Genomic DNA, 17,506 nt, shown 5'->3' on the forward strand with positions numbered 1-17,506 from the left:
AATTAATTTCTTACTTCTATATATTAAACTTAAAATTCTATCTTGCATAAGAATATTTTAAGGTACTTTTCTTTAATGTGAGCGTTTTTAAATATTTTTTTAACTTCTTATTTAATTTAAAAAAATTTATTTATTACATTTATCTATGAATTAATTTACCTTAAATTTGAGAGATGAAAAATATATTTAAGCTTTAAATAATTATATATATATTAATATATATTTATATAAAACAAAAAATATTAAGAAATAAATTTTGAAAAACACTAAATTGTAAACTCAAAGCATGTATTAGATACGGAGTATTACATTAGTTTACAAAAATATCATATTTTTTTAAAGCTTAAAATTATTATTATTTTATTTTTATTTAGGATTATTTTAATTTGATAACTTGAACACAAGTTAAATTAGGCTATATAGTACCAATTCAAACATAAGTCAGGCGATGTTGTATTGGCCTCAAAACATCATTGGTTTGACATATTTAGTGGCTTTGAAATTAGTGTTAAATAATATGCATTTACATTTTGATATAGACGTTATTAATATATATATATATATATATATATATATATATATATATATATATAATCAAATGAAAGTAATTTTTATTTATTTATTGATTTAATGGCATGAGAGATCTTATTTTAATTTTAATAACTCAAATCCATATTTCTGTGTCGTTTCTCTAAGACTGAACTGTTCACTCCTTGCCCTAGCTACCCTCACCACCATTCTAGAGAGGCCCCTCCGTGAGGACCTGCTGTTATATTTTGTTCATTCATATTATTATTATCTCAGGCTCATTTTATTATTAACATTAATTTTGGATTCTCTATTCTTTTAAGATGTTTGATACAATGTCTATTGCAATTACCATTAGCTTTTCTTTCATTTGTTTCGAAAATGCTGTTAGGGTTCTGACTATGTTATATTAGTTTCTAGGATTCTTTTGTTTCAAGAAAGAAACTAGGTTCATCACGTTGTATGTTGTATGATTCCGCAATATTGCATGCTCGTTAGACTAGGAAAACTAACTGGGTACGCCATTTAGCTCTTTGTATGAGTCATCGAGGTCTTATTTTATCTCCTGTTATGTGTGTTTTATAAATGTTTAAGAAATACAATCTGGGTTTTCATCTTTTCAAAGTAGAAAGCTATCAAACGAACAGAAGAATGGAAAAAATTATTTAGTATGTGTTTACTTTTCTCATTCACCGGTTATTACGGAGGAGAAAATGCTACACAGTGTGATTTATATACAATTGATCTTTAATGTGTTTAATTGAACTGGAAGCAATTTTCAATTTTGTAGCAGCTATTGTTAATTTGATGCTTTTTCATTGATTTTATGACACTTTTGGCTTTCAATTTGTTTATAGAACATTGAAAAGAGATGGGAGTACCAAATGCTTCTGAGGACTTGTCATCAGAAATGGAGGTAGATGCCTTTAGACAGCTCTTTCCACTTCGTTTTTTTGAGCGTCATCTTGCTGAATCTATACGCCCTGATGGTAGACCACTTGGAAAAGCTAGAGAAACAAGCATTTGTCTTGGTTAGTTACTTTAATCTGTCCTTTTACATTTTGCAAAATATGTTATTTATACTTGGAGCAAAGCTAAGGTTGTTAACTAACTTGATTAGGTGCTGTTGCCTCTGCTAATGGGTCGGCTCTTGTGAAGATTGGATCAACTGTTAGTCATTCTACCGTTGTCGTTTTTGTTAAATGTTGTCGTGAATTTGGGTTATTGATTTTATTATGGGATGCATTTAATCATTTCCTAATTGATCTGTGTACAGACTATGTTGACTGCTATTAAAATGGAAGTTATGACTCCCTCCTTTGAGTCACCAGATGAGGGCTGTCTAGGTTTTCTATAGCTGGCTGTGCCACTCATGTGTTAGTTATTTAGTGTCCTGCTCACATATGCCATAAGATTAACCTGTTAATATCTGTTATTTCAGCTATTGATTTCCACATGCCTCCAATTTGTTCTCCAATTGTTAGGCCCGGCAGGCCTGCTGAAGCATCACCAGTGGTGTCAAAACAGTTGTCTGACACCATTTCAAGGTGTGTTAAAATTTTTGTTGTCATTTTGTTATGTTAAATTATTTCAGAAGATTCAAGAAACTAATTTTATCGAAGTCACTCCACCTACCTTTTATTAACCACAAAATAAAAGAAAGGAAGCAAAAGAAAAGAAGAAAATAAATAGGGATTGTTATACATTTGACTCTTAGATATGGAGAATAATTTTGTTGATACCTGTGCATAATTTGTTTCTTTGATATATTCTAACTGTATGTATAGCCATACAATTATTGATGTTAATTATGATCATTAGAGAATATGAACATTTGGGCTAAATTATGCTTTTTTTTTACCAGATTAGACAAATGAAAAGAAAGGAAGGGAAAACTTTTCTTTTGAAGTAAATATTCTCTTAAAAGTTTCTCTGGAATGATATGAATAAAATGATAGATTTTCCCATGAAACATTCCAATTAAAAGGATGACTTTACCCTTCCTTTCCCTCAAGCCCCTCCAGCCAAACATAAAGTGTCTATGTCAACCTTCATCGTGATCAATAACCTGGATTACTTTTTTGACCTGTCAATTTGGGTTCAATTTGAAGTTAACCTATCTTTCTTTTTTAACCTTTACTATTTTCTGCAGTTCTAGAATGATTGATTTGAAAGAATTGTCCTTGGTCAGTGGAAAAGCTGCTTGGATGGCTTACCTGGTAAGCTTTTATATAGACTGCAATTACAGATTTATCATATCAACCATAGAAAGAATGCATCGTACACCAAATTTGGTGTGGACTGCTGCACTGTCTTTGTTTGCTCTGATTGTGTAGTTGTCAATCTATTGAATAACAAAATGATGCCTTCTTTATCATGCAGGATGTCTATTGTTTGGATGCTGATGGTGCTCTTTTTGATACTGCTTTACTTTCTGCAGTTGCTGCCTTATCTCATCGTAAGTAATGCATCTTTAGTATAATTGAGTCATATAGACCCCCTGATTCAGAATAATGTCCTACATTTGAAAAGTGTGCACGAGGAAATCTATATTTATATTTATATCGATATATAAATGAAGGGAATCCAGTTTAAATGTTTTAGTTATATGATTTATACATATCATTAATAAAATAAGTATATTAGTTAACAAGTGATTTATATATCCGTGCAGTTCACAGGTCCTTAATCTAGTTTAAGAACAAAGACTAGAATAAACCAGCTGACAATATGTCAACCAAGGGAATTAAATAGAATTGGCTTTTTACTTTTATTATGTATATCCTTTAGTTGTTATGTTCTTTTACTTTGTCTGCTTATTTTTCGGAGGTTGTTATTTCTTGTTTTGTAGACTTGGCTAAGGATTCTACTTATATGGAACTCTCAGTCATTCATAAAAACTTTTGGATCTTTTAATAGAAACAGAGGCACTTCCTCACTTAGCTCTAGCGATTGATGTTTACTGGGTCATTACTCTAAACCTTGTATTCATCTTTCTGAATAATATAGTTATTCTTTCTATACAATATGAGACAATAGTGGGTGGTCACTGGTAGGACTATTAGAGAGAAGATGTAGTCTCACTAGTTTGTTCTGTTGAAGAGAAGGCTGCAGTCCTAAACCAACAGTCACTGGAAAATGTCTGGAGATGTGCTGTCTCTGGTAAAGGTGAGTGGGTAGATAGATAAGTTGGAGAAGAGAAAGAGATAGAACATAGAAGGGTGTCGTATTTGTCGCTGAATTGGAGGGGAGGTGGTTGGGCTTTTTTAATTTTATTTTGACTAAGGATTAGATGTCCTTTGTACCCAAAAAAATCCCCAGTATGACATTGATCGAAGCATGACGGAATCAGGTTTATGTAACCGATAACATTTTGCTGTTGTTGTGGACTACTAAGCAATACCTGCAATGCAACAACAAAAATGCCACATGACATAATCTCTGTAGCAGCCAGCAGCCGCTCCACACCATGATGTCACTATAACTCCAGTATTGCATGCTATGCAATCCTTGGTCACCTTTATAAATTTTTTTGGATGTTTTAGTACTAAGGACTCTTCCTCTGTAGGAACATAGCTCTTTGGATTGATGCATAAAGGTTTGCTGTGTTATTACTGTAAATCTCATTCATATAAAATATCAGAATCATTCAGAAGATAGACTTTTCTTTTGCTTAAAGAGAAATTATGTGTTGCTGTTGATGTTCTTAATGTGATGCTTTTCAACACTGTTATGGTATTACCATATTGGTTTTCTCTTACATGAATGAATTTGTGTGTTGGCAGTGCAAATTCCTGCTGTTGCCATGAATGATGATGGCAAAATAGTACTTGTGTCTGATGAGGATGGACAAAAGCGGGCACAGGAGCCAGTCAATAAGGAGAAGAGAAAGCTTACATTGAAAAGCATTCCATTCTCTTTGACATGCATTCTTCACAAGAATTACATCTTGGCAGATCCTACTGCAGAAGAAGAATCCATCATGGAAACCCATGTAACAATAGTTTTGGATACATCCGGTCAACTAATATCTCTGTACAAGCCTGGTGGTCCAGTTCTTGCCTATACTTCTGCTATTCAGGTTAGTTTGCTCATTGCAACGAACTAATGAAGTGAACCATATGCAGTTTTTTTAGCATTAAAATTAATGTGTTAGTGAACAATTTTGGAAAAATTACTGTAAATACTTTCAAAATTTGAAGTCAGCACTTCAAACTTGAAAAGAATGTAAGATATCCGAGGTCCTGAGACCTTAATGTGCCCCAAATGATATTAAAGGCAGGACAACACTAAGGCATGCTTCTGTCTGCTTGGAGTTCAAATTTATTTATTAAAATCATTTTTCAATTTTTAATTGCACAAGAGTTTTCTGATTGAATCTTCTCTTAATTGTACATTCATTTTAGAGGTTTATTTCGACTTCTAAATTTGAAGGGTGAAATTATGACTTAGTAAAGTAGGTTGATAGTGGAAAATTAATTACTGTACATTAAAGTGCTTAAAACACAACTTTAGTATTGTGCTGATATGAATCATTCGCTGAAGGGCGTGAAATAATAGTACGTATATGATATGATGGATGAAATTATGTGTAGTTATAGCGATACTTGTGGTTGCAGGATTGTGTTGCGATAACCCGACAAAGAGTGAAGGAACTAAAGAGCTTCTTGGACAATGAAAATTCTGCTATGGAGGTTTGAGTAGAATTATGGCGTCATCTTTTTTGTTCTGAATGGTTATTAAAATTATATTTGTACATCCTTGATCACAGGTACTGGATCATTTCATTATTAAAAAAAATTGTTTTCACGAATTTTATATCATCTATCGGACATTATGTTATTCCGGCATGCGATTTTCACATATTTAGTTGTCTCTCGCTCTTGCTTTCTTTCTCCCTCTCCTCTCTCTCTCTCTCCCTCCCATCCTCCCATATCTTTATTTATCTCTCTTTCTTGTATATCATTATTTCTTGACATTTTCAATTTAATAATATTATTAAAATTTGTTTTATTTTTATAGTTTAATGGTATTTGTTAACACTTTAATTTTTTTTAAATAAATAATATGTATATATATATATATATATATATTTATTTATCCTTTTTAATTATAAAGTAGTATTTTTCTTTGCTTATTCATTTTGTTGAATTTTCTATTTAAATAATTTTAACTATATATTTTCAACTTTTAAAATAGTTTAATTTTTATCTAATGCAAATATTATTATATAAAAAAATTGTTTATATATGTATTTATTTTTTATCTTCAAAAAGTAATTAGATCAAAGAAAAATTTTAATGTAATATTTGTAATAAGATTTGAGTAAATAAATAAAATCTAATGAAATTATTTTTTGTTGAAAAAAAAAAGGATATTTTTTGTAAAAAATATTTATATACCTAAGAATATATTATTGTAACCAATTGTGAAAATTTTTAATTTATGAGGATCTTGTATAAATATTCTCATGAATAATAACTAAATAAATTTTAACTATTCTTAGAAGTCATGATTATTAGGTATGAAAAAATTTCTCTCGTACCAAACATTGCTTAAGACTAAGTTTTGGTAGACTTATTTTATTCAATAATTCATGCTCTTAATAATTCTTGGTTTTCAAATTTTAAGAAAAATTGTAAACTTGATCAATATATTAAGATCTTTTAATTTAATCATTAAATCATTGAAATTTAATGTAGAATACGATTTATTAAGTGAAATAAGTCTACCAAACTTACTTTTGGAGTAACTGGATGCATTATTTTATATATGCATACTATGGAGCAAAGATAAATACTAAAATGAGGCTTAAATAGTATATATCAAAAACTTGCATGTTTTTCACAATGATATAGTAACACAAGTTAGATGAAGTGAGAAGATCAGTTAGATGGAACACTAGGTATTTTTATACTGGTTTGCCTCAACTACCGAGATTACGTCTAGTTCTCAGTTCAACCATATTGAGTTTCACTATCCTTAAACAAAGATACAAATATTCTTTTAACAAGCCACTTCTGGCTTAATTCTAAGTATTCTTTGACTTACCTCTTTAAGCAACTACTTAAGTATTCTTTTAACAAGTCTCTCCAAGCTTAACAACCAAATATTCTTTTACAGTCAAACCTCTCCAAGCTCAAAATAAGTATTCTTTTTTAGACAAGCATCTTCAGGCTCAACCTTATATTAATGGTTGTGAAGGTTATAAAGATGTGTTCGTCTCACTTCGATGTTATACAAACAATTGTAGAGCAATGAATTTTTATAAGAAAGAATAGATTTTCAGAGAATATGTTTATGTAAAAATGTACCTATATATGTTCATTATCTTTTCTTTCTTGTACTTTGAATCTTCTTATATAGTAGCTCGGAGGAGATGATTGTTGCAACACTTTGAGTTCATCTCACAAGTTTTCTTTATTTATCTTTCTTGTTTTCCCTTGTTGTGGCGAGTGACTGTTTAACACATTTAATGGGAGCATTTAATATATCTCACCAAATAGTACCTCTTATCTAATAAATGAGGTTACTTATCAACTTTTCATATCAAATTAAGCCTGTAGAAGCAATGTCAGTGTAAAGTAGCTATAACAATGACTTTATATACTTTTCTTCGTTTTTAGGGATTTGGTGATAATGGAAAGTAAAGTTCTTTTGAACAAATTTGTGAGTTCTGAGATGACTTTTTGATTTGAGCTGTTAAGAAATGAAATATTTAAAACAAACTTTGTCGTTAGTCTCAATAAATGGTAAAAGTTTAATATATATGAGATAGACTGTATATTTCATCTGATTAACGTCTATGATTTGCGTCTTACACTTCATCTTATAAGCTTTTCAAATATCTGTTTCAAAGATGTTTTCATAGACATTTCTTTTATATAAAAATGTTTTGCTTGTTAGCATTAAAACTCTGAGTTTAGGGGATTGTCTTTTGAATTAACACACACACGCATGCTTGCACACACACACATACACACACATGTATATACTTAATGAAAAACTTTGGTTTTTGTCACTTGTAGTACCAACTTTTTGATTCATTTTGCACTAATATTGTAACAACATTATACTTAATGAAAATCAATTGTTTGTTAATAGATAATTCATGTGTTTTTTAGAAAATTTACAGAAAATGACATTAAAAACAATTGAGTGGATCTAAATAGAAAATTCATGTGTTCAACATTTATCGAAATCTTTTCATGAATAAAGAATATCACTCACACCACATTGTCATAACAAAGTCCAATTAAAAAATACGAGAATATAAAATAGTTAGTCACTCCAAAGGTTTGTCGAACTAAAGATGGTTATGTACATTCTAGTTTTATTGATAACAAAGTGATGAACATCAATGATTAATATTTGACTAAGTCATTTTTGAAAGCATGCATTTAAGATGTAGAAGGAATGAAAATCTAGAAATATTTTTATTAAATAACATCTTTTACAAATGTCTAAAATTGAGGCAAGTGTAACACATAATAATTATAATAGTTAGTATTTATGTCTAGCATCCAACACTTTCTGACGAGAGTTTGCATTCTATAGGTATTCACAAGTCCAATGCTTGTTTCAATGTTTTGTGCTTCTAAAACATATATTCAAAAATTCAAAACGTATATCTAATGAGCACTTTTGTTGAACGCATATCAATAGTTGGTTTAGATTTTTTATTAGTTGTTTGACCAAGTCTTTAGGAATATATATTTTGTTATACTGTTACTTATTAGTCATTTATGTTAGTTCGTTATTGTTTAGGAAATTCGTTATTTCTTTTTAAGAGTTATTTTTTGTCACAAAGCTAGTATTTAAGAAAATTATTATTCAATAAAAATAAGTATTCCTATGCATTCAATTTATGAGTTACATTTATCTCACCAACAAATTGGTATCCAAATCCATTTTCTTAGAGGGACTTGTGAGTGGATTGAGTGAAACTCACCACAAAAGCCTGAATACTTTTCTTCAATTCATCACTTAGATGGATTCTAAAATGCCATAGACAACATTAACACCTCTTGTGTTTGATGGCGATAATAATCATATATAGGGCAACAAGAATAAAAGAACATCTAGAGACAAATGATCTCTAAGAAGTTGTTGAGGAGTCTTATGAAGTTCTTAATTTACCAATCAATCCGACAATGGCTTAGATAAGAAATCACAAGGAGAAGAAAACAAGAAAATCAAAGGCAAGAACTTTTTGTTTACTATTGTCTCAAATGAAATTTTCACTAGTATCATGACCATGAAATCAACATTTGAAATGTAGAATTTTCTTAAGAATGAGTATGATGAAATGAAAGAAAGGATCAAGAGAAGGCAAGATCTCAATTTGGTTTGAGCATTCAAGATGTAAAAATTTTTGGAGTCCGAAACAATTAAAGAGTGTGCTAATAAGCTTCTTAGCATTGCTAAAAGAGTTAGATTTCTCAATTTTAAATTTTCTAATTCACAAATAATTGAGAAAATATTGGGTACCTTCCCTAAAAGGTATAAGGCTACTATTACTTCCTTGGAGAATAATAAGGACCTGCCAAATCTTACCACGACAGAACATGTAAATCTTTTACAAGCCTAAGAGCAAAAAATAATAATGAGGGTTGAATGTTCGGTTGGAAGGAGCATTACAAGCTAAATTGCAAATTAAACATGGAGAGAAAAACAAGTTGATGAAATACAAGAAGAAAATTTTCAACACATAAGAAGCAACAACTAATACTGGCAACAATAATGTAGACAAAAACAAAATATTTACTCCTCACAAGCATTGTGGAAAATGAGTCATCTTCCTTTCAAATGTTGGAGAAGACATGATGTAAAGTGTTAAAGGTGCAACAAGTTAGGGCATCATGTGAGAGTTTGCAAAAGTAATTTTTAGCAAAAGAATGAGGCTCAAGTTGTAAATCAACAAGAGGAAAAGCAGTTGTTTGTAGCAACATGTTTTTCAAGTAGTAGCTCAAGTGAATGTTGGCTAGTGGATATTGGTACCAACCACATGACTCATGATTAAGAGCTTTTTAGGGAGTTAGACAGTCAAAGGTATCAAAAGTTAGACTTGGTAACGATGATCTTATTTCTGTTGAAGGAATGAGTGTAAACACCAATTTCGTCTAGGTTACACCTACTAAGGCTGAAAGAATTTAATGGAAGAGCATGGACCAAGGGTCCAACCACTAGAGCTATGGCTAGAAGACTACTTGAAGATTTGACTGCTTTAGAGCTTAGTGGGCCCAATGGGCTTGGTGGGCCTAGGGTTTTCTTCACATGGGCTTTGCATGGATGACCACCTTTTATTGAATGTTGAGTAGTGTAGGATTTCATTTTATTTGATCTTGTATTATGGACCTTAGAATATGACCTTTTGGGCTTTAGGCTTATTGGGCCTAATTTTGGAATTCATGGACCTTTGGGCTTTTGGTACCCAATATTGGGCTCATTTCACTTCTTGTAATTTTTCCTTTCCATTGTATTTTCTTGACCATTGTATTTAGGCCATTATATTAGGAGTATAGGAGGAATTCAATAATAAGACTATTAGGCTTAGTCTAAATTTAATTTAGGAGTCATTTGACTTAAATTTGGATCATATGGATTAAGCATTGTTGGTGCTGAACATGTGCGTCTAAATTCAATTCAAAGACATCTAAATTAAACTTAAATGAATGTTAGGAGAACCATTCACGGATAGGCACATGGGTGATTCAAAATTTGAATTTCAAATGCCATTTGAAATTCAAATTTTGGCGCCTAACTTGCTTCCTTGACTTGGTGCCACTAGCTAGCTTAATTCGTCCTTATATAAGGCTTCCTTCATTCATTTGTACTCACTTTGATCATATATGAGATTTTTGAATTTTTCAGCCAAGTCTCCTCTTCAAAGTCTCTCTCAAAAGCTCATAGCTTTACCCTTAGGAAACCTCCCTTCTAAGCCTTGGCTGTGAGCAATCCTTTCAGTTTCTAAGCTAGGATACTTCCATTTTAGCCTAGGGATTCTTGTCTTGTGTTGATCTCCATCTACTCTTCAATCCGGATTCATTATTCAAGGAAGAAGATCCGCTAGGAGGAGAAGGAAACGGAAGAACCTCACTCTCTTCTCTTGTCTTCTCCCATCATTTTTGGTATCAAGAGCAAGGTTGTCTTCCTTGAAGGTTAGGTATTCTTTGTACCGATTGGAGTCTGGATTTTGTGTGTTCAAATTGTCATATCTTGAGTCTCCTTTGTGGATCTATATATCCCAGGTGGCCATCATGGCCTTCGTCTTCTAGTGAGGAGTTGACTTCTTCTTTTCTTTCTCTTTCTTTTTTTCTTTTTCTAACTCTGTACATTCTATTTTGTAATGTCTAGGTTTTGTTGCATTCATAGCACAGTGGCTGTGCCTTTTCTCTTTGAGTTTTGTTATATTTTCTCCAATGTGATCCTTCATTTTTCTTTATCATAGAGTATATTTTTATAGACAAGAGAGATATCTCATCATCTGAGTCACACGTCTCTTCGTCACAACTCTCATCAGATGATGATGTAGGTTTCATCTTTTGCATACTTAGTGCAATGGACTTTTGTTTTCTCCCTGTTTCATCTTGTTGTAGCTCCATCTCATGGACTTTGAGTAGTCCTATGAGTACTTCCTGTGAGAGCTTTTCAAGATCCTTGGATGCTCTCAGAGTCGTGACTTGGGGTCTCCACTTCTTGGGTAGACTATGAAGTAATTTGTCAATATGATCAAAATTATCATAAGTCCTACCTAGAAAAGAAAGTTCATTGATAATAGTTTGAAATCTTCCAAACATAGTTAGGATAGATTCGTTATCTTCCATCTATAAAAGTTCATACTTATGGACCAACAAGCTTAACTTGTTACATTTTACCTCCAGGGATCCCTCATAGGTTATGGCTAGGGTATCCCACATTTGTTTGGCGCTCCTGAAGCAATGTACTTTGGTGTATTCTTCCTCGGTTAGAGCACACATGAGTGCATTTCTGGCTTTGGAGTTTAGCATAAATCTTTGTTTTTGATTTTCATTCCAACGTCCCTTGGGTATCTCCCTACTAGCATCATCATGTGGAGTGTAGTCTCCCTGTTCTACAACCTCCCACATGTCTATATAACAAGCATCAAAAAATGCGATTATTCTTTGTCTCTAATAGTCGTAGTTGGTTCCTCTAAAGAGAGGTGGGCAGTTTACCGCCTGCCGTTCATTTTCCATTGATCGTTCCTTGCAGTGTTGGATGCTCAACCTTAGGGGTCAAGCTCCGATAACAATTGAAGTTTAGTGAAAACACACAGAAGGGGGGGTTGAATGTGTGTGAATGAAGGATTTTAAAATCGTTTTTGCAAACGTGCTTCTTATAAATTCATCTAAATATGATTTAAAGAATACGTAGTAGTAGACAAATTTTTTTGTAATGAATCAATATAAGTAAAACTGTGTTTTTATAACAAATAACAATGCACAAAGTTTTTATACTGGTTCAATCCTTCTGAGCTATGTCCAATCTCCTTCAACTGAAGGGTTCCACTAATCACAATAGGTTACAAGTATTCTTAACCACTTCTGATTCGTCAACTTCACTTGTTGACGCTAGTATTCTTAAACCACTTCTAGTTGCCTGAGTATTCTCAACCACTCCTGGTTCGTCAACTTCACTTGTTGACGTTAGCATTCTTAAACCACTTCTAGTTCTACAAGTATTCTTTTGCTAGCCTCTTTAGGCTTTTCAAACGCTAGATGTTTTTAGTGTGTTTGTAACTCTCACAGAGAAGATAAGATGGTTTCTACACTCACTAAGGTATTCAACCTTAGTTTTACAAGAATGTGTTTAGAGTGTGTATGTAACTCTCACAAAGAGGATAAGGTAGTTTCTACACTCACTAAGATAAACTATCTTAGTTTTACATGGATCTTCAAATCTGAACAATAAGTGATATGAGATTATTTTAACGCTTATTTTTTCTTATTGCTTGTTGCTTCACTTCTTATCTCTTTTCTTCTTAAGTCTTGATATTTATAATCGTGTGATAAATCTGCCTATTGTTTGAATTTGAATGTATCCGTTGAGGTAGAGCTTTCAATTGGTGTAGATGATCGCTTGTAAATGGCTACACAAATCTTTCTCATTTAATGCGTTTGATTTTGCATTAAATGCTTTGCTTGCTAAAATTTTGTTACGTGAAGTCCTTTGCATAATTTATTCCCTTTTATTTCTTGCTTCAATCATGACCTAGGTATGTTTTTCCTTTTTCTCTCATTGTAGCTGCGAAGGCATTTCCTTTCTCTAAAAAGTAGGTGTACTTGCCCTAACACATACAACTTTGACTTATGAATTCGCGCTCTTCAATTTTCCTTCTATTTTTTTCATTTTTTTGAAAACTCCGTGTGCTTTTCTTGTGAATGGAAATGATATATGATCATCTTTGTTGTGACTAGTGGACTTCAGACGCTTTTTCACCATGCTTCGTCTGCGTCTGGAAATTTGAATCTATGTCTAAGAGTTATACTTTGACTTTGTCATCTCGTTTGATAAGTCTTGAAGGTGAATGACTTTTTATTTTGTCTGGAATGTTTCTTCGTCTTATGTTATCCAATGACTGATGATATCTATAATAATTAATAAATGAGAAGACTACTTTTCTGTATTTGTTCCCTTTGCATAATCCTTCAGAAGATGGGCGCCAAGGACAGTGTCTTAGACTTACACAAGTTTTGCCTGTTCTAGATGATGACTGGAACTGCCTTCAACCTACCTCAAATACTCTTTAGCACTGGAGAGGGTGCTTGAAAGAAAGCAAGGAGTTCTTTTTTCACACCATGCTCCTCAACAAGATTCTCTAGGATCACAAGGTCTAGGATACCTTCTTCACGCTTGAAGAAAAGGAGAAGTAGAGGATCATGGCAATGGGGAGGAACAAGAGACTAAAACCCATTGTCTTTGGGAAAGCTAACTTGGGCAAGATGCCAGTGAGGTACACCATCACTGACCCTACGGTAGCCTTAAAGATAAAGATGGAGATCGGAGGAGAGCAATCGGAGACGCGCTCAAGAAAGTGGCGCCAACCCTCTCTGTCTCCCAAGGAGGAAGAACACTAGTTGTTGCTGGACATCAAACAAAAAGGAGAATAATTCTTTAATTAGACGAAGACTCTATGTCTGATGCAAAGGACATTTGACCTATAGGGAAGGCTTTGAGAAGAAAAGCTCCTCTACCTCCTCTTGCACCACCTCACCCTAACAAGAAAAGGTTGATGGAATTATGCCAAGGATACCAAGAGGTGACATCTTAAAGGAACAAAGAGGAATGAGCTAGACATGAAGATTTGGGCTAGTAAAGGCCCAATGGGCCCGATGGGCTTGGAAGGCCCAAATTGTCTTTCACATGGGCCATACCTTGAGACATTCTTTATATAGTATATTTTTATTTCATATGTTTTAGTCCTGTATTATAGACCACTAGTATAGTAATTTGAGGCTTTAGGCTTGTTGGGCCTAGTTTTGGGCTTCATGGGTCTTTGGGCTTTTGGTACCCAATATTGGGCTCATTTTCATTCTTGTAATTTTTCCTTTCCATTGTATTTGGTTGGCCATTGTATTTAAGCCATTAGCATAGGAATTTAAAGGGACTAAGTATTCACTACTACAAAAGTACTATTCTACATCACCATTTTTACATCGGTTGGTGTAAAAACGATGTAGAAAAAAAATGCGGTGGCATTTTTGTAAATAAATGTAAAATGTTAATATATTTACATCGGTTTCAAGCATAAACGACGTAGATATGTCATGTTTTATGTCAGTTTTTTAAGGGACCGATGTAGTATACTCAAAACACATCACACGACCAAACCCTAACTCTAGCCACTTCCTCGCTTCAGTGTTTGCATTATACCTCCTTGCTGCCACTTCGTCGTTCCCTTCGCATTTTCCCCTTATCCTCTAGTTCAACTTTGTCAACTCCTTCTCCGCAACCAACACACACCTGCACAGCCACACTTAATCAAATTCGATCCCAGCACCACGCAAACACAATGGCTTCCTCGAAGTTCTTCAAAAACCATTAATCTGGCCCCTTCACATTTTCCCCTTTGCCCGCGCCCTCAACATTGTGGCCAATATGCTTTAACTCTAGCGGAGACAATTGCTCAACAAGCTTGTCTCTCGCTCCCTCTCTATTGTCTAAAAGTGGCAACACAACCAGCTCCGTCGCCTCATATTGTCTAAAAGTGGCAACACAACCAGCTCTGTCGCCTCAACATCCATGAGTACCAAGTCTCTCTATGCTCCTCACTTATTCTTATCATTACAATTTCTGAATCAATTCCAAGTTTCACAAAATCTATTGATTCATTTCATTCTTCCGTACATGTATTTCTTTTCAATAATAATAAACCGCTTTTGTGGATGATAAATATGGAGTTCCTTGAATATATATTTTGTGAAAATATGGATGTTTATTTGTTAAAACTCTTTTGGTTTTATTGATTGACGAACATTGATAATCGAAATCATAGCGTCCAATTGGTGAGGAAACACGGAATCAACATTTGTTCAATTAAATTCTAGAGGATAAAATACTCTATAATCTAATTTTTAGTAATGTTTTTTCTTAGTGATATTATTATTTTATTGTTGTTATGGCTGTTATTATTATTTTAGGGAAGATGTTTGGACAAGTACTTGTTACCAAATAGACCGATCCTCAGGGAAAAATAGTTGGCGAGGTTTGATTATTCAATCATTCTATATGAAAATATGTAACCAATTTTAGTTTGCATGTGTATACCCAGAATTTTCATTTATAGAAATTGAAATTTTGGTGAAGCAATGCAATGATATCAACCTTCACATATATATTATGCATAAATTGGTTCTTCAAGTGTTACTTTCATGTCAATGTGATATTGCAAATACTTTATGTAATTCTTAGTTTCTCTTGTTTCTCTATTTTTTAAAATTTGATACACAATAACAGCTGCTACTCTGTCTTATTTTGTGTTTCATTCAATTCATTTTATAGAAATATTCACAAAAGAGTGTTGGTTGTTTAATATTGAATTGTTCATTTTATATAGGCTTACATGTGCCAAAAGTTGTCACCTGTAAATGAGATGTACTTTGCCATAACACTAGATCACACAAGTGTTAGTCTAGTAAGTTTCCTATTTTATTGTGTTATCTTTGATTTTCTTTATATACTTAGTTAAATTCGTATAACTTGTATATCATATTTAATTACATTATTAGGGTTTCTTTAAATTTAATCAATAAGAAGTCATGTTACTTACTGCAATTCTTTTCTTTTTATGATTTTGCTTTTTTAGATTATTATTGCTTGTAGAAAGGGAGGAATCAACATTGAAGACCTTGTAGAGAAATTTCTAGACATGATTGCTAAGGTTTGTTATCTTTGACATTTCTCATCGTGGTTTAATTTTTTCATTTGATTAGTTTTCTTTGTAAGAGACACTTGATGCATTCTTTCTTTCTAGTAGGTACCTATTGGTTTTTTTTGAAGGAATTACTGATGAAGATGTTGCTAGGGTTGTTGATGGTTTGGATAGACTATGGCCAAGGCCAAAGAATCCAAGAGGTGATATACTAAAAGAAACAAGAGGAATGAGATGATCTTAAAGACCTTTTTCTTATATTTGTACATATAGTAGTTCTTTTTGTATAGGTTATTTTGCCTTTGTATTTGTAAGGCACTTTACTTTCTTTTTCTAGTGTTTGTATATTGTTTTCAAGGTAGGTTACTTGGAGAGTTTAACTCCATTTAACCTCCCTAGTTGATACATCCATTTTGTATTTTTCAGTAGGGAAAAAGGGGTGGCATTTAGCAATGCTTGAGGGTGTGACTAGTAAATGGGCCAGAACTGGGCCTAGGCAAAATTTTATATATTAGACTCATTTTGCTCCTAATTTTTCATAGATTTGATTTAGCTAGGTCTCATCATTATATGATGAACCTAACTAAACCAAATCAAAGATTTTCAAAATAATTCATGGAGCATTTTGGAGCCTAATCCGCCTAGCTCTTTCCTTAGTTTCTTGGCCAAAATTTGCTTGTTCCTTCTTCAAGCTTTGAAGCTTCTCCTCCAAGTTTCTAAACCTTGGTAGTGTGGGCTGACCTTACCATGGTTCTTAAGTGAACCATGGTCAAGGTTAGCTTCTCCTACAAGTTTTAGAAACCATGGATGGTTAGCTACACCTTACCATAGTTCTTAGTGAACCATGGTTAAGGTTAGGTTCTCCTAGAAGCTACCTCTCCCTATATAATTGTAAATCTGACCTAAACCTTCACTTTTGGACATTTATGAGAATAAGAATTCAGAATTCTCTCTCATTTTTCAAGAGTCAATTTCATGAGAACCTAGTTCCTAGTTCTCCCTCAAGGTTCCTTCTCCTAGAAGCTTGGTTCCTCAAGCTTCTTCACTTCTTCAAGAGGTGACCGAACTTCCTTAGGTGCTTCTTCTCCATTGGAGTTGCTTCGTGGAGCTTCAAAGTGTCTTTGAAGGTGATATCTCAAGAGCGTTTTTGGTCCTAAGCATGGGAGCTTGGATGAACAACAATTCTTCATGAAGTGCTTCCATCAGTTTTGGTATCTAGAGCCTAGTGCTCTTGAGGTTTGGTGTTCTAATTTTTTTTGTATGAATCCGTGTTGTCTCTTCCTTCTCCTATGTCTAAATATGTGTTTGCTGCATGGATCTAAATTTTGTAAAATTTTTTGATAGATCCTATATGTCACATGAGAAGTAAATTGATTCATGTTCTTGCTTGTTCCTATTAATCCGTGAATCAATTGTGTTGTGCTTTATGTTCCTATACTTGTGCATTTTGCTTTTATTTGAGTATCTCCATTCTATAACATGTGTCCGTGATTTGAAAACATTCATTGAGCATAGATTTTGTTTTTGAATCTCTTGTTTTGTCATAGAAGTCATGTGTAGTCCTTTTCATGTTGAAAATTCCTAGAC

The 17,506-nt window shown here is 33.0% G+C and overlaps 1 protein-coding gene across 2 annotated transcripts; it reads left to right on the forward strand.

The window, feature by feature from the left end:
* The first annotated feature begins 618 nt into the window (after positions 1-618).
* Positions 619-5,391, forward strand: LOC109793383 (uncharacterized). Of its 2 annotated transcripts, none has more exons than XM_020352845.3 (9): positions 619-755; positions 1,386-1,559; positions 1,649-1,698; positions 1,805-1,874; positions 1,970-2,075; positions 2,681-2,747; positions 2,911-2,986; positions 4,314-4,609; positions 5,148-5,391. In XM_020352845.3, the coding sequence occupies exons 2-9, from the start codon at positions 1,400-1,402 to the stop codon at positions 5,226-5,228; spliced, it is 906 nt and encodes a 301-aa protein (XP_020208434.2). In that variant the 5' UTR covers positions 619-755; positions 1,386-1,399; the 3' UTR covers positions 5,229-5,391. The 2 variants fall into 2 exon arrangements, with proteins under 2 accessions (XP_020208434.2, XP_020208435.2); XM_020352846.3 differs by lacking the exon at positions 619-755 and adding an exon at positions 778-1,044.
* Positions 5,392-17,506: the final 12,115 nt, after the last annotated feature.

Source organism: Cajanus cajan, chromosome 9 (genome assembly GCF_000230855.2).
Source record: "Cajanus cajan strain Asha chromosome 9, NIPB_CcT2T_4, whole genome shotgun sequence".
NCBI lineage: Eukaryota > Viridiplantae > Streptophyta > Magnoliopsida > Fabales > Fabaceae > Cajanus > Cajanus cajan.